A 22,013-nucleotide genomic window follows, 5' to 3' on the forward strand; every position below is an offset into this window, starting at 1 on the left:
TGACTGGCCTGAAGTAGAGCCAAATTTGGACCCGGGACTGACTCAAAAGTCTGTGTTCTTTATGCTTTTGCTACTGTGCCTCTGACATGGACCCACTGAGGTCCTCAGCAGGAAGGTGGGTGGGGTAGAAATGTTCCCACCAGGGGACAGGTCGGAGAGCCCAACCTTTTGGGCACTGGGGGTGGGCCCACACGCCTGCAAAGGGAAGCATGTGTGTGTGTGGCCCCAGGGCCGGAACTGGCATGGTGAACAACGGCAGCATGTCCATGGTGTCCTACAAGTTCCAAAACTGGGAAGAAGGAAAAGCAGGATGCCAGCCCTACCACCAAGCCTCGTAGTCTCCCTGTCCTGAGTCCCCTTTCCACATGTGTGCAGAGAGCTGGGCCAGGGGGCTCCAAAGAGGGACCTCCAGCTCTGCCCACTGCCTGAAGAAGGGGACGGGGAGGGGTGTTGGCTGGGGAGGACTGAAGGAGTAGTGGGGGGTGCTAGGAAGACCCCTGCCTCCTGGCCAGGAAGGGAGGGGCTGAGCAGCTCTGTGAGTGGAGTTCCATGTTTGTAAACATCATTAATCAGGGATTAGCAGATGGGCATGCTAATTGCACCTGTGGAAGCCTGCGACCTCAAGGTTGATTACATTTACAAACTGCGGGGCTCATTGGTGCCCGGCCCTGCAGGAATAGGGAGGAGGGTCTGGTTTAGGACCCCAGCCTGGGGGAGGGAGCTGGCAAATTAGCCTTCCGCCAAAAAAGATTCCAGCCCTGGAGGGGTGCAGGGGCGCTGGCCACAATTCAGCTGCTCTGGGAACACCAACCTTCTGAGACCCTGCCCCTCTTCGCCGGGGAGCCCTGACAAAGAATCCTACAAACGTCATTTCAACAACCCCCAACTCCCTCCAGCTGTTCTCAGGGGTCAATCATTGCGTGTTGCAGCTGAAAGCGGCCCTAGAACCTATGAGGAAACTGAGGCCAGGCTGGCAGGAGAACAGAGCCCAGTGCCCTGACCTCTAGGTCGGCCCTCAGGTGCTGCAAGAACAGCTACCGCCCTCCTCCGGGCACGGGGCTCAGGGCTTTACCTGCAATGATCTTATTTAATCCGCACCACGATCCTCCGAAGTGGACACTACTGTTATCCCCACTTTATCAACGAGGAAAACTAAGGCTTGGAAAGGTAAGGGACATGTCCACATCGACACCAGCAGGTCAGAGCTGGAACTCAAAGCAGACACTCCCTAACAGCCAGGGTCATGTTCTTCACCAATGTTGTCTCCTCTGGCTTCGTCCCAACCCTGCCCTGCAGGGGAGGGACGCCCACCCGGCCCCCCTTCATACCCACGGTTCCCCCAGCTCCCATGTATTTAACCCACTTGCTGAGCAGCCTCTGTGTCAAGACCCAGAGGCCACTCCAAGGAGAACCAGACCCCGTCCTTGGTCTTAGGCCCTGAGGTGCTTTCTCTTGTTTTGGGAATGCCTGGTTTGCATGACACAACTACGTACCCGTGTGTGCCTGGCAGGTAATTACAGCCTCAAGTCCCTTTGGTTCAAGTGAACCTGTCTTCCTAGAGGCTGGCCAGCCTGCTGCCCAGGGGGTGAAGCAGGGAGCAGCCCCTTATGCCTGGCTGTGAGCCAAGGAGTGGCCCCTCTAGACGGTCCAGACCACAGGGACCCAGAAAGCTAATGAACAGCACATCCAACGCAGGTTAGATAGGGTTCAAGATACCACACAGGAGTCCGTGGGCAGGAGAGGAGGCTCTGGACCCTGAGTACCCCTCCAGCCCCAACCTCTAGGTTCCATGCTGGGTTTGGTCCTAGAGAACAGAGCTCGATTCTGTACCCCCACGGGGAGGGGACACCGGGACACCTGAGTTCACTTTCATCAAGTCTTGTAGTCTGGGTTCCCCAGAGAAGCAAAACCAACAGGAGATATATATACATACACACTTACCTACTGATTTATTTATTATAGAGAAGTGGCTCATGCGACTATGGAGGCTGGCATGTCCCAAGCTCTGCAGGGTAAGTCTGCAAGCTGGAGACCCAGGAGAGCTGATGATGTAGCTCCCATTTAAAGGCCAGCAGGCTCGAGACCCAGGAACAGCCCATGTTCAGTTCCAAAAGGCAGGAAGAACTCTCTCTTACTCAGAGGAGGGTCAGACTTTTTGTTCTACTCAGGCCTTCAATGGATTGAATGAGGCCCATCTACGTTAGGGAGGGCAATCTACTTTACTCAGTCTACCAATTTAAATGTTAATCTCACCCAAAAACATGTCTGACCAAACATATGGGCACCCCATGGCCCTGTCAAGTTGACACATAAACTGAACCACCATATCCAGGTTTGTGTGCTGGTCGTGGGGTGCACAGTCTAGTTCACAGAGCGCTTTTTACTGATACGCTCTCATTTTATTTTCATAACCTCCCTGTTGGGGAGCAGGTAGCCAGAGCAGGTGTTGATGGCACTATCCCCATTTTACAGAGGAGGAGACTGAGAAGCCCTCCAGGTAGGAAGCCACGGAGCCAGGGCTGGAACCAGTGTCTTCTGAAGAACCTCAGGGACAGACGAAAGGTTACCCGGCCCAAACTCTCAGGCCTGCGCTAAGGCATGGGCGGGAATGATTTGAAAGCAGTTACTTGGACATGAGCGGGTGGCTCACGGACCAGTGATTCTTGAACCTGGCTGCACATCGGCATCCACGGGGGAGCTCTAAGAAATGCTCGTACCTGGCTCCCTCCCCAGAGATGCGGATTTAACCGGCCTGGTGCCTCTGGGCACCTGGAATATTAAAAGCTATCCCCTTCTCTGACCCGACTCTAAGGTGCAGCCAAGGTTAAAAACAACACTAGGCTCTTGCCCAAGAGCACAGCAGGGATGGGGGGGCAGCATAGCATGCCCAAGGTTGACACGTGTCAGCAGAGGTCACAGCCTCTGCGCCAGTCGGGGACAGACAGCTGAAGGGGGACCAGTGGGGTGGTGATCTATGGAGCTTATGAAGAGGTTCTTCCTCTTCTTGAGAAGAAAGCTTTGACTTTAAAGCAATCTTGGGCCCTTTTTAAACAAATTCAAATGTCTTTCTAAATTGCCATCACCATTAGAAGTCCAAGATCAACCCATTTCACAGAGAAAAAGGCAGTCCTATTTACTGAGCACCTACTGTGTGCAAGGCACTGAGTTCCTACTGTCCTCTGTCTCCTCCCAGCACCAGGAAGGTAGGATTGTCCCCCTTCACCGAGGAGGGGCCTGAGGCACGGGAAGGTGAGGAACTGGCCCAGGGTCACGCAGCAGTCAAGATTTGAACTTAGGGCTGCTATCCTCCAGATCCACACTCTAGAGCAGTGGTTCTCAACAAGGGGCGATTTTGTCCCCCAGGGGACATTTAGCAATGTCTGGAGACATTTTTGGTTGTCATAACTGGAGGGGAGGTGGTTGCTACTGGCATCTGGTGGGCAGAGGGCCAGGGATGCTGCTAAACATCCTACAATGCACAAGACAGCCCCTCAGAATAAAGAGTTACCCAACCCAGAACGTCAATAGTGCTGAGGCTGGGAAACCCTGCTCCAGTGGTCTTCAGCCTGGGCTGCACATGAGACCTTTCTGGGGGCTTTAAAAATCCAGATGCCCAGACTGCACCCTGACCAATTACATAAGACTCTCTGGGAGTGGGTCCAGTGTCAGCTGGTGTGTGTGTGTGTGGAAGATCAGCCCTGAGCTAACATCTGCCAATCCTCCTCTTTTTGTTGAGGAAGACTGGCCCTGGGCTAACATCTGTGCCCATCTTCCTCTACTTTATATGGGACACCGCGGCCACAACATGGCTTGACAAGTGGTGTGCAGGTCCACACCCAGGATCCCAACCTGCGAACCCCAGGCCGCTGAAGCGGTGTACTCGAACTTAACTGCTGCGCCACCAGGCTGGCCCCCAAGTGTCACTTGTTTTTTAAAGTTTGCCAGGTAGTTCCACTGTGCAGCCGAGACTGCTCTAAACTCCTTATTCTAGCGGCTTCTGCTCCATTTGTGGGGCCTGAGGGAGGAGGACCTAATCTGTCGGGCTGTACAATAAACGGCAACCCTGTCCTCACCACCTCCGACAACCAAAGGCCAGGGCTCTGGTTTATCAGTTCTTTCCACAGAGGCTGACTGACTGATGACTCACCGGTGGGGGTACTGGAGGGGCAGTGTTAGGGGAGGTGTTTGCTAATCCTTCCCTTGCCTCTGCAGAGCCACAGCCAAGAATCTCCCCAGGTGGCTGCGAGAGCTTTGAAGAGACTGTGGACCAAAGAGCGAGGCTGCCACCTAATGGAGGAATTGGACAGAATGGCCTGTGGTGGAGTGCCTGCTGGATACTAGGCGATGTTTTATTTGATCCTCACAACAGCCCCCTGAGGAAGTGTAGACAAGGGCCCTGAGGCGCAGAGAGACGATGCCATGTGCTCAAGGGCCTGCAGTGGGGCAGGGCTTGAGCCTGGATTTGCACCTGTCTGGCCCATAAGAGGGTCCCAGGCCTCCCTCTACATTCTCAAATGGATTCTTCCTCAAGAGGAAAGGACTGGGCTGCCCGATTTCCTTCTGAGTCTACACTTTCCCTTGACTTCCAGTAGGAAGAAAGAGACCCTCTGTCCCAGCACGGCCTAGAAATTAATGAGCTGCCATCTCCAACTCCCTGTCCCCCAAGACAGCGGTTAATAAACAGGGGCCTGGGTGCACACTCAGGCAGGAGGCTCTGGTACATTCGAGCATGTGGATGTGTGTGCCCTCCAGCACACACACACCTCGGACAGTCCAAGTCAGCCTCCATCTTGCCTCTCTTTTTCTGATCCTGAGGACAGTCCTGGATGCTGAGCCACTCTCGGCCCTTTAGACATGGCTGAAAGTTCTTGAGGGTCTTGGAGAAGTTGCCCTCTCTTCCTCTCTGCAGGAAAACCCTTCCTCTGACTGCAGATGGAGTGAAGAAGAATTCCTGCACAGACAGACAAAAGGACAAGGGGAAGAGACAGGGTGGGGAAGAGGAAGGACCATGTGATAGGCACTCCCTCATTTCATCCTCAAAAGTATGTATTTTCTTCATTTGGCTCATAAAACAATTGAGACACAGAAAGACTGAGAAACTTGTCTAGGATGAAACAGCTACACGTGTGATCAGAGGGAGAGCAGACTCACCTGCAGCCACAGAGACATTCAAAGACTCAAATCCAGGAGGCAGCTGCCGGCCGGGCAGGATGGTAAGGAGAAGCTGGCAGGAGGCCTGCACCTCTCGGGACAGACCAGAGCCCTCGTTCCCTGCGGAGCACAGGGGCAGAGGGTTAGGGATACCTCAGCGGGACATGCAAGCACTCAGGAAATGCACGTCTGACCATGGAAAAGCAGGGGCATCTACCTACCCAGCACTAGGAGAGTAGGCCGGTCCCAGGGGAACTCCAAGCAGCTAGTAACGGGGATCTCAGAGGACGGGGAAGTCTCAGGGCCCGGGCAGCCCACCGTGCCCACCACGAGCCAGCCCTGCCGAGCTGTGGCCTGAAAGGTGGAAGAAAAAATCTTGTGCTAGCTCACCAAACCCTCATCAGAGCCCCGGCCGAGGAGGACCCAGGCTCTGCCTCTGTATTCATTCCCTCGCTGATCCATTCAATTCAGTCCACAGTTATTAAGCACCTGGAACGGGCAGGCTCTGTTCTAGGCACTGAGGATACGGCGGTGAACAGGCCAAAATCTCAGCCTCGTGGAAGGGTGGTCGGGAAAGGCCTTACTGAAGTGACCTGAAGGAGATGAGGGAGTACCGTGTAGACATCTGGGGGAAGAACATTCTAGGCAGAGATCAGTAAGTGCAAAGGCCAACAGGTGGGTGCTTACCTGGCATGTGTGAGGAACAGCGGAACAACAAGGCGGCAGTGGGAAGGGAGCCACTGAGACAGGAGAGGGAACAAAGGGCCACATAAGATAGGACCTCAAAGCCCACTGGAAGGACTTGGGTTTTTACTCTGAGAGAGATGCAAAGGCTTTGAAAGGTTTTGAGCAGAGAAGTGACATGGCCTGACATGTTTCAACAGAATCACTCTGCCTGCTGTGTTGAGAGCTGACAGCAGAAGCAAGGAAACCAGGACTCTTCTGCAACAATACAAGGAAGAGATGATGGTGGCTTGGACCAGAGTAGTGGCAGTGGAGATGAGCAATGGTGAGAATATGGAAATAACTTCAAGGTCCAACCAAAAGGATTCACTGAAGGGTGGGACACACGGTCACGAGAACAGGAAGAATCAAGAATGACGCCACAGTTTTTGGCCTAAACTGAAGGGACACAGTTGCCATGGATCAAGCAGGGTAATTCTGCAGAAAGGACAGATCCTTGGCTTTGCAAATGTTAAGTTTGAAATGCCCCTTAGACAGCAAAAAAGAGCTGTTGAGTTAGGCAACTAGCAGTAGGCAACCGCAGATGTGAATCTGCGGTTTAGGAGCAAGATCCAGGCTGAAATACACATTTCAGAGGCATTCAAATATAGATGGTATTTAAAGCCATGAGACTGGATGAGACCAACAGAAAATGAATATATGGAGAAACGAGATCCCAAGACTGAGACTTGGGAGATCTGGGGGATGGTCAGGGGAGCTGCCAAGTGCCGGGCAATACTGCCCCCTGGTGTCCAAGAGGGGAAGCACAGCCGAAGACAGAAGCACAGACCAGGAGAGAGGTTTCTTTACTTAGGTTTGCCTCTTCCTAGGTTTTTTTAGTGGTGGTGGTGGTGATGGTTTTGCTTTGCGGAACGGAAAAGGGGAAAGGCATACACTAGTCCTTGTTCAAAGAGCCTTTCTGGGGGAAACCTCTGGAGGAACCTGGGACTCTTGGCCACCAGCTCCTCACAGCTGAACATTTACTGAAGACCTACTGAGCAGGCACTGCAGTAGACGCAGGAGGATTAGAGGTATGCCCGGGGAAGGAGTGCAGCAAGGGGAATGACGCTAGAAAGTCCCTAACTTCAGATTCTGCTCTACTTGTGGTTTTAAAAACTCCGAGATCCTCCCCTTCCCAAAGAGATTTAGAAGGACGTAGGGAGCGTTGCCAACACGTCCCCTTCTCCCATCAGCTGCTAGCTGTGTGCCCTCGGAAAGGCTGAGCTTGGCTCATTTCTGCTCCTTTACTCCTCCCGCCCCCCGCCATTACCTGTATAAAACCGGCCAGGTCATCAGTGGAGAATACGTCCATCACCTCCATAGCGCCGGCGCTGGCCTTGCTGACCACTGGAGTGAGCGGGCAGCTGCAAAGTTTCCCCACGCCCCACATGAGACTAGGTAATCTCAAGCCCGGTGCCCTGCCCTCCCCTGGCCCCCCAAGGGTTAGGGGTGAGAATTCTGGCGATGGGGCGACCTGCCTGAGGGATCACCCAAGGGTTAAGGTGCTTAGGAACTCGGCTTCGCCTCCATATTGGGGCACATGGGGAATAAGGGACGTCCGTGCCTGTTTCTCCGGCTGGTGATGACTTTATCCACTCCGAGGAAGTGAGCGGAGCGCAGCACGGCCCCAAGATTCCGGGGATCCTGGAGCCCCTCGAGGACGAGCCACAACTGCTGGGGGTCGTCGCCTGGCCTCGCCTCACGGCTCTCAGTCCAGGGCAGGGGCTGCAGCGGGCTTGCCTCCATGCAGACGCCCTGGTGGACCTGGTAGCGGCACAGGGCGTCCAGCTGCTTCCGTCTGGGCCGCAGCACTGGGATGTCCCGTGCCTCGGCCACCCGGAGCAGCTCGGCCCGCTCCCCCTGCAGCCCGGACCTGCCGGCCTGGAGCAGGAGCCGGGCCACGCGGCGGCGGGCGGCCTGCAGAGCCAGGAGACACGGGGACAGGCCGAACAGAAGCTCCAGTCTCCCCTCAGACCGCGGGGTCGTCGGCAGGTCATCCAGTCGCAGGCGGCTTAGCTCCTCCCCGCCAGGCCGCACCCCACGCCGCGCCGCTCCGGAGAAACGACGCGTGAGGAGGCGACCGGAGCAACGCCAGGTCGATATCAGTGCCATGGTCAGTGACCCCTGCTGCGTCCTCGGGAGCGGTCACTCCGCCGTGGCCCGTCCCCAGGCCCCCAACACGGGCGAAGGGGACCCGACCGCTGCCCCCGCCCCCTCAGACGGAGGAAAGAACAGCGCGGACACCCCCTCGAAGACTGCCTAGAACCGGGTAGCAAAAACCCGACCGCCTCCTCCGCGGCCCCCACGTGAGCTGCCCTGCTTCCGGGTTCAGGGGGCCCCGCCCCCTGCCGGCGATGTATCGCGCATGCGTAGCCGCTAGGCCATTCCTATAGCGCCTCCTGCAGGGCTGGCTGAGCAGCGACCTCCGCGTCGCGGCCGGGGGTAGGCGGTGCTCGCAGCTGAGCTGACCATCTGTGCCCTTCCAGGTCCCAGGAGGCTGGAGGACCGCATTCACCATACACCAGCAAAGGACATTTTAAGCCAAGGTGTTCGACCAGGCCACTCGCGGTGTTTCCCTCCCCACATCCAGTCCACCACCAGGTGCTGGGGATTTTCCTCAGAAGCTTCTCCTGCATCCAGCCCCTCCTCTGCACCTCCACTGCCTTGTCATACCCTCAGCACCAGTCAGCAAAACCCCCACAATAACCTTCTATCCTGTGGTGGCTGATTCTCTAAGTCAGCAAAACCCCCACAATAACCTTCTATCCTGTGGTGGCTGATTCTCTAAGTGACAGCTCTGTCTGTCCTGCACCTGCTGACAAGCCAACTGATGCCGTTGGCCCACAGGTGATGGCCAGACTGCTTGCTCAGCACTCAGATCCCCAGTGATCAGGGCAGGAGCTGCCTTCTCAGCCCCATCTCACTCCTGCACTAACTTCTGTGCTGTTCCCGCAACACTGCATGCTCTTTCAGGCCTGTCAGCCTTGCACACCCTGTTGTCTTCTTTTCTGGCTAGCAAACTCCTACCCATTTTCAAGACCCAACCCAAACCCATGCCTCCTACCTAAAGTAATCCACAGTCCAGGAGTGATGCCCCAAATCCACCCACTTTCCCTCTCACCTGGAAGAAATTCTGAGACACAACCGCCCCTGATGACAGAGAAGGGGAAGAACTAGAAGACGCCAGAAGCCAAGGCAGGTTGTTGCAATTTTTCCTTTTTAATTATCACAGTGAAATCCACTTGGGAGGCAGGCCCTGGTATTCTGCTGTCATACTCAGAGTGGTCTGATGGCCCCACCGGGGACCGAGAAGCCAGGATTGGGCTGGAGAACTGGGATGCAGGGCAGGGGGTGTGCAGTGGGACAGGGAGAGGAGGAAGCCTGGAGCCCTGGATAACCGTTCAGATAGAAGGTGAGGGCTTCTCTCTGCCACCTCATCCCCGAGGGACAGGGGGTGGGGTGCAAGCAGATAGGGGAAAGATTCCCTTTTGGCCACAGTCCCTCCCCCAGGTCAAAGGGAAGAGATCAAGGCAGCAAACAGAGGCCAAGGAGCCCAAGAAGGGGATCAAGAGTCAACAGGTAAAACAATCAAGGGCACCACCCCCTCTCCCTAGCCCATTTTTCACATTTGCAGTGGAAACAATTTGACAAGATTATATAAAAACCTCAAAAAATTTTTCTAGTCCCTGGTGGGGGTGGGGAGAGGAAGTGGAATCCAGGGGTCCAAAAATCAACACCTAAGATCCAGAGGCAGGAGCCAAGCTGTGAGGGGTGGGGAGGGAAGGAGGCGCTCCCCACAGGAAACTAGGTCACCTGCTCGGTGGGCCTCATCTGGATGTCTCCGATCTGCGGAAGGCACAAGGCTTAAGGCAGCCAGGACACTCTCCCCACCCCCTTAGGGCCTCCCTGCTCTCCTCCTCTGGGGATGGTTGGGCTCCTCCAGGGGGTGGACAATCAAGGCCAGACTCACCTGGACATGTGGGGGTGTGCTGAGAACATAGATGACAGCCTCAGCTACATCTTCGGGCTTGAGACACTGAAAGCACCGGGGGAATGGGTTGAGATGAGGACAGAATGGACCCAAGTTCCCTCCCACTACTGAGGTCCTCTCCACAACCCCACCCCAACCCTCCAGGAAAGGCAAGGGTCTGGCCAGAAGGGTGGGGGTCTGAAGGCCAGGGTTCTCTCTCACTTAGGGAGTGACTGGCTTCACCGGGCCCAGAGGGAGGCCCCACCTTTATTTGTTCATAGCCGGCAGCTGCCTTCTCAGGGTCCTTGTCGTAGAGTTTGAAGGCAAATTGTGTCTCCACCAGTCCTGGAGAGATGCACTGGGCCAAAAGAGAGGCCTGCTCAGGGGCTGAGCTATGTCCCACCCCTGCTCCAATCAGAGGCCAGGCCTTGGGGAGGCTGGAGGGAAAAGATGGAGGCCACAGGGCCCCATCTTCACAGTGGTGGCCTGATGTCCAGCAGCCACCTCCTCCCTCCAAAGCTGCCACCAGTGATTATCACAGAGACCTACCATCTACAGGGCCCTTACTATGTGCCAGGTAAATATTTTACAAAATGGTGTCCCTTAAAACCTCATAGCCAGATCATCATCTTTACAAATGAGAAGACTGAGGCTTGGAGAGGTTAAGTGAGTTGCCCAAGGTCATGCAGCCTTCAAGGGAAGAGCCTAGAGTCCCGGTTTCCAGCCATTGAGCACCTGGTTTCCCACAATCCCTTGCCTTCCCTCTGTCTCACCCCACCACGTTCCCTTCAGGTCAGCCCCTCCCACGTCCAAGTCAGTGAAATGAGGAAACTGAAGTACCAAGCAGGTCCAGGCAAGCAGTGGCAGAGCCCAGGAATTCTGTGCCCAGTACACTCCCAGGAGTTCTAAGCAGGACACCCTGGCCATGGGCTTCCTGGGCAGAATGTGTGTGGGGTGGGGAGGGTCTGTGCCTACCCCATACCCCCCAGGGCCAGGCCACACCCTCACCGTGGCTCGGATGTGGGACTGGGCTTCCCGAAGCTCTTGCCTCAGTCCCTCTGTCAGTGCAGTGACGGCATACTTGGTCGCACTATAGAAATGGGTCATGGAATGGGGTACCACTCGGTGGCCAGACATGCTGGGTAGAGGGAGAGAAGAAGAAGAGTGAGGCTCCCAAGAGACCAGCGGTGCCCCCTGCTGTACGGTCACCCATCACCTAGACGCCACAGGGAAGCCTTCTCAAGGGGGCCTGTGGAGGCCATCCTCATGGCCCACTAATCTAGCTTCTGTTATTCAACCAACTCCTGAAAGTCCTATTCTTCCTAGAAGTCTTCCCTATGCTGACCACAGAATCCACTCTCCTGGTCATGCAGCCTGTCCAAAATCTCTCAATTTCACCTGCATGTTCACTGATACGGTTTTGGTGGAAGATCTCTGGGGGCAGAGGCCATGTCTTCTCCCTCAGACTGGGGACTCCCCAGTGATATGGTGTACTCTCCAAAAGGTGGCGTTCATTCCAGGGCCTGAGGAATGGAGAACCTCAGTCCCAGGAGAACCCCCAGGCTTCAGCTGCAAAGAGAAGGGGCTGAGCTACACATTCCAGCCAACAAGAGACCAGCACTTGACATGCACTGTTCTTTCCCTCACCATAATCGTGCCATCTGGTGTTAACTGGGTATTAAATCCCTATTTTACCACCACGGAAACTGAGGTCCAAAGAGGTCAAATAAGCTGCAGCAGGCCACCCAGCTTGGAGGATGAGCAGTGATCTGCGCTCCAGCCCTCGGCCACCCGCCTCACCTGTTGATGTTAATGATGTGCCCGTCGTCCACTTTCCGCTCCTTCATGGACTGGTAGGCTTCCCGTGTGCAGATGCTGAGGGCCAGCACGTTCACCTGCAGGCCAGGGAGGGCATGGGGTGTCTTCAGCTAGGGCCCATCTGAGCAGGTGATGGAGCCACAGAGCACCTCCCCCCCGGGGGGGCATTCCAAAACAGTGTCCAGATCCTACCAGAGACCAAGAATGGGCCCAGGGCACCTTGCCTTAGGTACCCCTTCCCCTAAAGCCACCAGCCCCTGGGTGACTCCCCAAGTTCCTGCAAACAGTAATGGAAATCCCCCAAACCCACCCATGACCTAGGAGATTCCCTGTCTTTGGCGTCTCCTCTGCAAACAGTAGAACCTCTGCCTTAGGGAACCATCTCCTTTTCCTCCCCAAATACCCTAGTCTTTTCTTCTCTGAGACAGCATCCTTGGACCTGCTGTCTCCTAAACAGCCTAAAATCCTCCCTGAAATGGCTTTAAAAATATTTCCTCAAGCACAGACCCTAGCCTCTCCCCACCTTACCTAGCTACTCTCTGCTCCTTTCCTGTCCCCTCCTTTGAGACCACAAATAAAGAGAAGGCCTGACCCTCTTTCCTTCCATGCCTTCCTTTAACCTCTGTTCCAGCTACAAGACTAGGCACAGAGACTCTTTAGAGGGTAGGGTAACTTGTCAGGATGGCACGGACCTCCCAACACATGGGGGGCTTCCTGCCTTCCTTGGCCCCTGCCCACTCCTACTTGCTCTGGCAGAGGTGACTCCAAATCCCCACCTTTCATGGAACAGAGGCCTGAAGAAGTCTGTCTGCTCCAAAGCTCCTGCCCAGCCCCACCCCTTAGCCTCGCCCATGAGGACAAGCCGAGATAGAGCTTTCAGCAGGTCCTCATGTCTCTCCTCTTGGGAAGAGAGGGGACCAGTGGGGAGATTAGATGTTTCTCTTTATCGGGTGTCAGAGCCAGCCATAAGGACAGAACACCCTCGGTGTGAACCTGCCTCAGCGTTCACGGCAGAAGGACACTGGGAGTTTCCAGCCATTTCTGGTCCTCTTAGCCATATGGGTTTGTGGGGCAGAGAACTCAGCTCCTAAGGATGGAGGGAGTAGGAGAAACAGATCCCCTGGGGCCAGGGGAGCGAATCTCCTAGGTGTGGGGGCCAGGGGTGGGAGTGGAAAAGATGCCTCATAAGATGAGCCTAATAGAATTACATAATGTTCACGTTGAAAGGGGCCTTAGGGATTTAATGTAAGTCTCTCATTTTACAGATGAGCAAGTTGAGGTCCAGGTTTAAAGACCCACTTACTGCAAGTGAGGACCACAGCCTGGATCTCCCAGAAGGCTCTCTGAGGGCAGGGGCAGTGCTTCATTTTCACTGTTCATTGTTTCACTGTTCATTGTTCATTTCCAGGCCCAAGCATCTATTAGGTGCTAAATCTACTGTGAGCAGATGTGAAAAGGACTGTGGGGGAAAAGATGCAGCGTATCCCGTTTACACACTGCTTTCAACTTCTCAGGATACTTGCATACTCTAATATTGCCCCATAATACAGTCCAGAAGTTGAAAATTCATGTTTTCAAGGCTGTATTTGGTCCATACATGGTTTTAAAGCATTTTAAATTCATTTCCAACACGTATTGGAAGGTTTCATTCATTCAATAAATATCTATTGAGTGCTGACAGGCTGAGGCTATACCAGAGAATAAAACAAACAAAAATCCTTGCCCTCATGGAGCTGAGGTTTTAGTGAATGGGAAGGCTGGGGCTCCCCACTCCTCTCAAAGAAATCATAAGATCTGGCCACGCTGGGTCCACACTGTCCTGTAGCAACAATGCTGGACTTCAGCAGCAGCCGCCCCTGTACGTGGCTGTGTGCTCTCCCACTTACTGTGGACCCCACCTGACCTGTCTCACATAATGCTGTACCTACTTGGCCCCAGGGGACACTGGAGTTTGTGACCTCAGATACTGATGGTATAGGTGTATTCATGCCAATTAAATGTGACAAGACTGAAGCTCAGAGAGGGTAACTACCTGCCTGATGCCACAGTTACTGGCAGGGCTGGGTGAGAACACCATCTGCTGTCTCTTGGTTTCTTTTCTTCACATAAGACCATGTTCCCAAGCACTTGGCACAGTGTTGACACGAGGGGGACATTTAATAAACAGCACTTCTCTCCCCTACCAACCTTTCTTCCAACAGAAGAAAATCAGCCTAGACTTTAAGAACTGCCCCCAGGGGCTCAAAAGAAAGAAGAAGGGAGGGGCCAGCCCGGTGGCACAAGCAGTTAAGTGCACGTGCTCCGCTGCGGCGGCCTGGGGTTCGCCTGGGGTTCGCCGGTTCGGATCCTGGGCGCACACCGACGCACCACTTGTCAAGCCATACTGTGGCGGCGTCCCATATAAAGCAGAGGAAGATGGGCATGGACGTTAGCCCAGGGCCAGTCTTCCTCAGCAAAAAAAAAAAAAAAAAAAAAAAAGAGGAGGATTGGCAGATGTTAGCTCAGGGCCAATCTTCCTCACAAAAAAAAAGGGAAAAGATGTGGTCATTCATCCACTCACTGTCCCTCTGGTAGGGAGAGAAGCAAGGGGAGAGTCAAGGTACCCCAGGCAGGAACCCAAAGCTCCCTCTTGCTAGATGTCCTTTCCCAAGCAGCCCTCTGATCCACAGACCTCTGGCTCCCTCCTCTCCTGCCAGCCCCCCACTCCAGGCCTGCAGCCCTTACATTGAACATGTCCTTCCAACCGCTGGTGCTGCCTGCAAGCAGAGTGTCAGGCCGGGCGAAGCCAGCATTGTTGATGCAGATGTCCACACCGCTGTGCTGAGAGCGGACAGCCGAGAACATGGAGAGGATGTCCTCCTCGTTTGACAGGTCACATTTGTAGGGGATCAAAGTCCCGGGGTAGCCTGCACTCTTACATTCGGCAGCCAGCTCCTAGGAAACCCAACAGGGGTCTAACCAGGGTGAGCTGCTCACTCCCACACCTCCCCACAGAGAGACAAGCTCCCTCCGCTGTCACCACTCATACAACTCTCTCCTTGGCGGCCACCTCTCAGCCACATAGATGATGGGACTGCCCATCCCCAAAGCTTGTCCTCTTTGGTCAAAGTCCAGGGGATGAGAGCACTCCCTGAGCAAGGGAGGGGAAAGTTGAAATCATCAGTGGAGGAATCTCAGGGATAAACTCAAGTCTTTAGTTCTAAACAGGGAGGAGGGCTGGGGCTCTGAGGGGCCAGACAAGGAGCCAGGGTCCTAGGAATGGAGTGATACCTCTTCTCTGCCTCCCTGCAACAGGAACACCTTTGCACTCATAGGTAAGATGCACCTCTCACCCCACCTCTTCCACCCGTCCCAGGAGTCAGTGAGCTGGTTACACAAGGGCCTCGATTCTCTTCTTTCCCATTGCCTCACCCAGTCTCTCCCAGAAGGGCTTATATCTGAACTGTCACTCGCCCTCCACAAGCTGCAGCCAGTTGGCTTGGAGTTCTCACACGTACTTTTAAATCAAGCCCAACTGCCAATCTACCCTCACCCTACCTATAGGAGGGGCCAGGAAGTCAGGACAGATTCTTTCTCTCTGTCCCATGTTGCACCAGCCTCTACCCCAAGGTTTCTCTGGAGACTATGAGGCAAGTCAGGTGGCAGGTGACACTGGGCACCACCTGTGCATCACCAGGTGATGCACTGAGGAGCCCTGAAAGACCTGAGAAAGGAGAGCCACTGAGAGATGGCTGTGAGGGAAGCTGACATTCAGAAGCAGGAAGAAAACAAGCAGTGTGGCCTCAGAGGCCAGTGACTGGGCACCTGAGTCTTGTGAAGGTGACTGTGTACATGTGTGGGAGGGAGAGGGTCAGGCGTGTGGGGTGCTCTAGAGGAAGGCCACCTTGGCCAGCTGCCCTGGCCTGGAGCCCCTTCCTCCCCTCAAACCAAGCTGGGAATAAAGGGCTGGATCAGGTGACCTAGAAAATTCCTTCCTCCTTTGACTTTCTGTAAGTTTGAAAAGTATATTCTTCTGGCACTCAGAAACCCCTCTTCAGCCAATTTCACCTACTCATGACCACCTCAGGAAACAGGGCTTCTTTCTGTAGGAAGCCAGAACTCAAACTCTGTTTTAATATCAATCAATCAAAGCAGACTGTGGGCAAGGAAGCCTGGAAGCCTGGAATCCTCCCCTCCCCTAGCATGTAACCTCTCCTTTCCTCCTCCAGATGCAAAGCCCCCACAGGAGAGCCAGAATGGAGGGACTGAGAATATATTTCTCCCTGTCACTGCCTTCTCATTGCCCCACCTGTCCAAAAATGACCTGAAATCATGTCAGTGCCCTCACAGCAGAGGCATTCTCCCCTCATTAAAGGAGTCACCTGGGGCTGAGCGATCAGCCTGGGGATCCCCTTGGGGCTCAGGGACGCCCTTTCCTGGCTAGTTTGGGGCAGGGGAGTAGGAAGAGATGGCAAGAGTGTCTTTAAAAGGGAAGCCAGTGGTCTAATCCCTAGCCTGACCGCCTAGGCTCCAAGGCTGGGACTGGGCTCTGAGCTCCTCAGAATAGGAAAAAGGGAGGGGCAGAGTAGGGCAATGGTGTAGCCAGGTGACCTTGGGACTATCTAGGAGGCTATAAAGTGTACCTTTGGTCAGCAGCAGGGGAGGGGACAGTCCTCCTTCCTGTATACCTTCTCCCTCTGTCCCCACCCAAGGCCTCCTTACCCTTGCCCTGCCAGGGGACTTTGAGCAAGGGTGGAGATGAAGCCCTACAGCTAGGCACTGGCCCAAATCTGAGAATCATCTTCCCAGGGGCAAATCCAAAGATGACTTATGATGGAAATTTCTCCTCTTCTTCCTCCCTGCTCTAACATGGCCAACTTCATTTCATTTTTCTCTGAGCTCTTGTTGCTCACAACTGTCGGGGCTCACAACCCCCCATTAAGAAAAAACCAGGAGTTCCAGTTCCACTTTGCTTTGTCCCCTCAGGGCTGACATGTTCAAAGCCCTGTTTCACCTACTCAGTCCCACCTAGGACAGTGAAATTGGAAAAAGGTCTACCTATGAATATCCCATTTGTCCCTTCTACCCATTGGGTAGGGGTTAACCCTCAGATTTGGGGGGCGGGGGGGGGGTTGAGCCTCTTCAGAAAAGCTCCACTCCCACCACAACCCCACCCTCAGTCCAGGATGAAAAATGATCATGATCAAAATCTCTAGCTCCTGCTCATCTGGCTGGCCAGCCACTTTGCTTGGCTTTGTGGGCTAGGTCTGGGGACCAGAGGAAGCAATCTAGTAGCCAACTTAGCCACTGAGGCTAGAAAGCTGTCTTTCCTTCTTCCTAGCTGCCTACCTAGCCCCTGATCTCTGTCTTCCCCTTTCCTCAGCCCAATATCCTGGGCAGGCAGGGAGGGGAGAAGGAGAAAGATGCCGGAGAGTCAGAGATTAGGTCCACTGCAGTAGGGGCTGTCAGGAGAAAAGGCTCCTTAAAAGATGGGACTTAAAAAAGCGAAGGTAGAGGTCTGCCCTACTAGACATCCATCCCTCCTGCCCGAACCCGCTGCAAATGGCCCTGGAGTGGCAGGCAAGTGAGGGCAGTGTCACAGCCTGGCTCTGGCTACTCCCCCTCCCCCACCCGGAGCCCAACCCCGGCGGAAACGACGCCCCCCAGAGCGACCCGCTCCCGGGCCAGGCCTTACCTCGATGTTGCCCACGGTGCGGGCGCAACCCACCACCTTAAGTCCCTGCTGGACCAGGGCCCGGGCCACAGCCGCGCCAATGCCTCCCGAGGCTCCGGTTACCAGTGCCAGCCGGTCACGCCACCGCTCCATGCCGGCCCTGGCCATGGTCCCGAGCCGTCCGCCCACCTCACTCCGCGAGCCAGGCACTTGGATCGCGGAGCTCCGCCCCGGGTCGCAGGGGCTCGGCCGCTCTCTTGTCACCGCCGCCGACCTGCCCCTGTCCGAGCTGCGCCTGGACCCGCCTCCATCCCGCCCAGCCTCCGGCCGGGGCTCCACCTTCCGCGCCTCGGCGACGTGCCACATCCGGCGGGAGGACGGCCGCGGCCGGGACGCCCCGCGCCACGCGCCCTCCGCCCGGTACGGCCCCGCCCTTTCCGGTCCCGCCTCGCCCCGCGCGGAGGAAACCCTGCTGCCGGCTGCTCGCGGGCTGCCGCGGGAGGGTCTTGGAGTCTTGTCCTGCTCCCCTGGTGAGGTCTTCCCCTTGGGGCAGGGAAACTGAAGTTTCGTGGGGGCTTGCTCCAGGCCCCAGTACACACGTACTTTCGCCTCTTGCTCACTCTCCTTTCCCTCTTCCTGACACCTAAGGCCGGGAAGAGAAATTAAGGGTACCTAAGGTGACTCCAAACGTCCTCCTAAACCTGCCGGTGGCCGAAGGGAAAGATTCAGCCCAGAAAGGGCTGTCTCTCTGCCACCTACGCTGGGTTACCTTGGGAGGGACTCTCAACCCTACCTGATCCCTCAGCCTTACTAACCAAGAACTGATGGTTAAAAATGGAAACCCGCCCAAGTACAGGTGTATTGGGGGATTGTATCCCTGATGGCCCACTTTCTCCAGCTGTTCTGGACCCTCCCACTCCCACGATGTATACCAAAAATTAAAGCAATAGCTAACATTTACTGAGCACTTAGTGTGTGACAGACACTGTTAAGCACTTTAAATATATTACCTAATATGCACAACTGCCCTATGAGATAGTACCTATTAATATCTTCATTTTGTAGATGAGTATACTGAGACAGAAACGAGCGAAGCACGGTTCGGATCACAAGCAGTCCAGTCTCAGGCCAGGGGATGTTTTCCTAAACTGCCTTCACTCCATTTTCCGTTGTCTTTTTGGTTGTTGGTTTGTTCTGAGTAGAGCTCACTTTGCTCTCTGACCAGTTAGGATATTCCACCAAAGCGCTGCAAATTGCCTCACTTCTGCATTCTTAATACAGCCATCCTTCCAAAGTAAAAACTTCTCTGCATAACTACTGGAATCCCTCCATTGCAAACAATGGAATAAGCAGTGAACGTGGCTGGTTTATTCATTCAACAAGCACTCATGTGTTTGGCCCCAAGGGCAAAGATGTAAACAAAACCAAACCAGTCCTTGCTTTTAGGGATCGCAAGAGAAAACTTGACTGCAACAGGTGCTAGAGAGGGGACTGGGCTCAGAGCCAAAGGCTGTGGGAGGCCCTTAGGCATTTTTTATGGATTCCAGGATGAAAGCAAACAAGGGTCAGAGAGGAATCACGACTCATTTTACCTCTACCCCAATCCCTACACAACACTTAGATTTGAAAAGACAACTCAGGGTGGATCAAGGAAATGCCACCACCTACAAAAATTAAATCTCACTAAGCTTCTGCTGTTGCCCACTTGAAATCGGATTAATTGATAGCCCATAAAATTCACTCCATCCCCACTGCACAGAAGTATTGAGTGTCCCACTGCTTGTTTGCTGCCCCACTAAGTATTATCAACATGCAGACAGAAAACTCTGGGCACATGTGTTTACTGAACTATGGACTCCACCTTTTTTTTTTTTTTTTTTTTTTGTGAGATCAGCCCTGTGCTAACATCCGCCAATCCTCCTCTTTTTTTTGCTGAGGAAGACGGCCCTGGGCTAACATCTGTGCCCATCTTCCTCCACTTTATATGGGAGCCGCCACAGCATGGCTTGCCAAGCAGTGCGTCGGTGCACGCCCAGGATCCGAACCAGCGAACCCCGGGCCGCCGCAGCGGAGCGCGCGCACCCAACCGCTTGCACCACTGGGCCGGCCCCTAGACTCCACCTTTTAAATGGCAGCCAAATGCTGCTACTGGCGCAATCTCTCTCCTCCTTTAGTACTTACAGCTTGTGAAAGCAGTAAACTGTAAGGCCACAGTGACTTTATTGTTGGAAACCAGATAAGGAACATGCACTTATATAGACCGCAATGTGGTTAGCTCTCGGCGCAGCCTTTTGATCCCAGTTCTACATGCTCAGTAATTACTTATCAGGCAACCCTTGGTTGAAATTCTGCCAAGTTTTGTTTTCATTCTTCTAGGTCAATATGAACCTCTGAATTTAAGGTGCTTTGTGTTACGTATCAGGGAATTTTTAATAATAGCAATTAAGTCTCATGAGAAAGTAAGATGCTAGCCAGTATTTAAAGGTATCGCAGCAAATTTATTCTTTCAAAACAGAAGACTGGTTCTTAACTCTGATCAAGGGAAGAATTTTAGTCTTCAACAATCTGTATCTCTATCCTCATTTGCACTTCATCCTCTCTAATACCAACGCTGACCAAGTACCAAGCCCACAAGTGGCAATTAAAATACTGCCACACATTAAGTAGAAACATGTACAACAAATTTTACTATGCGTATTAATAAATATTCTTTATTTTAAACTTTGCACATTGCGCTTTAACATTACATCCAAACATTTTGCAAGTGGATGTCTACTTTGTAAAACCATATATTCAGCTCATTGTCATTTCTGTACAGAAGTATAAGTACAACATTACTTTTTGCCACTAAGTTGCTTTAGTAAGTCTCACAGGAAGAGAAACATTTAATGAAAAGAGATGGCTTAAATCATATGGCAGGCCTGTTCAGCCACGCAACTAAAGACACAAGCCTGAAGAAAGAACAAACTAATGAGGTTACCTCCACCGTCTCCCAAAACAAGAAAGAATCACATTGATTTAAGATAAAATTTTGCCGTAAGTCACTAAATTAAGTTTTGTTTGAAAGAGAAGGCGCAGTAGTCATCTTGAGTGTTTCATTGAAAGACAGAGCTATTTTATTTATTTAATTTGCTCCAGCCGTTGTCAACCAGCCACTACAAATGGGCCTCTTGTGATCATTTAAGCGGCAGTATTTATTAAATTTCTCCTTCAGATGCTGTCGGTATTGTTCTCTATTGCTGTAGAAAGACTGGTTATTAGCCATAAATGACTGTATTTCATCTTGTGAGATAAAGACTTCCTCATCTGAAGTACATTCAGACTCATCCTGCAAATCAAAGCAGTAGTTAAAACTATGATTTAAATTAAGAATGCAAAATGCTATGCTGATGGAGGACAGCTAAAATTAAAGCAGTCTAAGCTTTTCAGTTTCATTTCTGTCACATAAAGCCTTTAATTGGAATGTTTACAGAATAAGCATAATGTCATTCTGTCTTAGAAAGTACTAAGTAATAAAATCCAACCCAACCTGGTTTAAAGCTCTGGATCTATAATTTGTCCTAGAAGCCTGAGCCTTGCAGACTACCAACATACCGTTGCCTTAAGAAATAACTAATTAGAGATGGTTACAACTAGTTTCCAAATTTAAAATAACCATACTTATCTTAAGCTAGTCTTATGCTGAAATTTTTATCTCTACAAATTAAGTAAAAGTTAACCTTTTTTTAACTTGTGAAATAAATTACACAGCATCACCATTCAACTTTACAACCAGATACAAAAGAGAAAACTAGTATGCTAAAGAACTTGGTTCCATTAGAATGCTAATTACTATAGAAAAGACACCACCTTTCTCCTTTCTTCCCCCTCCTCCAAGCCCCACACAAACTATGCACAGGGTCACTTGGAATCACGTATAATTCATCTCAAGTATCAAGAATTGGAGTGAATTATAAAAGATTTTCCAAGTTCAGTTATGTTTTTATCCTATATAACACCTAAAGGAAATAAGCTAGAAAGTGGGCTCTGGTTCAGATTCTATATTCTTTCCTGGTCCAGAAGGGTGGCTACCATAAACTGCCACTCAAGAAAGCAGTTTGCTTACAATAACCCTCTTCAAGGAGGCAGACTCCTGGATATAATGCTAACCCTATCCCCCTCTCCCCACTAGTCTCTTCTACCTTTGAGACAGAGGAGGACAAGGAAACATGCTCCAGAGCAGGTGCAAAAACCACAAGTGGAAGAGCAGAAATGAAGTCACCAAAAAATAATGAAATACTGTCCTTAATTTCTTAGAAGCCCCCCCACCCCCCTCAAACTTTAAACCCTCAAATACTGTCTCCTCCCACATCTACCCCACGAGCAATCGGTTATCCACAACAAGACATCATGGCTTACTTACAAGGAGTTCAACTAAGCTCTTGGCACCTTTTCCGGAATCAGGACCAAAGGACGTTTCTGTAGGTTCTGCAAACTGTGGTACATTTTTCCTATGCTCAAACCAAGGCAGTGGCTGCCCACCCTTTTCAGAACTGCAACAGCTTTCAGGATGTGCATCTTTGGTCTTGTCACGGTGAAACACTGTGTGCAGGGTATTTCCTGAGGTCTCTCGATTACCTGGATCTGTAATACAGCTTCCAAGCTTTTGAATCTGAAACCACAGCAAAGGATTTCCCAAGTAAAAAGGCAGGGAATAAC

General features: G+C 52.7%; 3 protein-coding genes across 6 annotated transcripts in view; all 3 read right to left on the reverse strand.

Moving 5' to 3' along the window:
• Nucleotides 1–4,318: 4,318 nt before the first annotated feature.
• MRM1 (mitochondrial rRNA methyltransferase 1) lies at nt 4,319–8,346 on the reverse strand. The gene is made up of 5 exons (XM_058560472.1): nt 7,439–8,346; nt 7,145–7,238; nt 5,373–5,505; nt 5,152–5,271; nt 4,319–4,951 (listed from the first exon to the last, which is right to left on the reverse strand). The coding sequence occupies exons 1-5, from the start codon at nt 7,984–7,986 to the stop codon at nt 4,779–4,781; spliced, it is 1,068 nt and encodes a 355-aa protein (XP_058416455.1). The 5' UTR covers nt 7,987–8,346; the 3' UTR covers nt 4,319–4,778.
• A 726-nt stretch (nt 8,347–9,072) lies between these two features.
• DHRS11 (dehydrogenase/reductase 11) lies at nt 9,073–17,612 on the reverse strand. Of its 2 annotated transcripts, none has more exons than XM_058560476.1 (7): nt 17,337–17,612; nt 14,387–14,596; nt 11,645–11,739; nt 10,853–10,982; nt 10,110–10,202; nt 9,845–9,910; nt 9,073–9,737 (listed from the first exon to the last, which is right to left on the reverse strand). In XM_058560476.1, exons 1-7 carry the CDS (start codon nt 17,481–17,483, stop codon nt 9,702–9,704), a joined length of 777 nt encoding a protein of 258 aa, XP_058416459.1. In that variant the 5' UTR covers nt 17,484–17,612; the 3' UTR covers nt 9,073–9,701. The 2 variants fall into 2 exon arrangements, with proteins under 2 accessions (XP_058416459.1, XP_058416457.1); XM_058560474.1 differs by having other exon boundaries at nt 9,073–9,720; nt 17,337–17,611.
• A 2,386-nt stretch (nt 17,613–19,998) lies between these two features.
• Nucleotides 19,999–22,013, reverse strand: part of GGNBP2 (gametogenetin binding protein 2) — a 30,381-nt gene continuing 28,366 nt past the window's right edge. For all 3 annotated transcript variants that reach the window (XM_058560465.1, XM_058560463.1, XM_058560464.1), the window contains 2 exons: nt 21,718–21,966; nt 19,999–20,643 (listed from right to left, as the gene is read on the reverse strand). In XM_058560465.1, the coding sequence (XP_058416448.1) occupies nt 20,440–20,643; nt 21,718–21,966 (453 nt within the window). In that variant the 3' untranslated portion in view covers nt 19,999–20,439. The remainder of the gene's footprint in view (nt 20,644–21,717; nt 21,967–22,013) is intronic.

This window comes from Diceros bicornis, chromosome 18 (genome assembly GCF_020826845.1).
Source record: "Diceros bicornis minor isolate mBicDic1 chromosome 18, mDicBic1.mat.cur, whole genome shotgun sequence".
Taxonomy (NCBI): domain Eukaryota; kingdom Metazoa; phylum Chordata; class Mammalia; order Perissodactyla; family Rhinocerotidae; genus Diceros; species Diceros bicornis.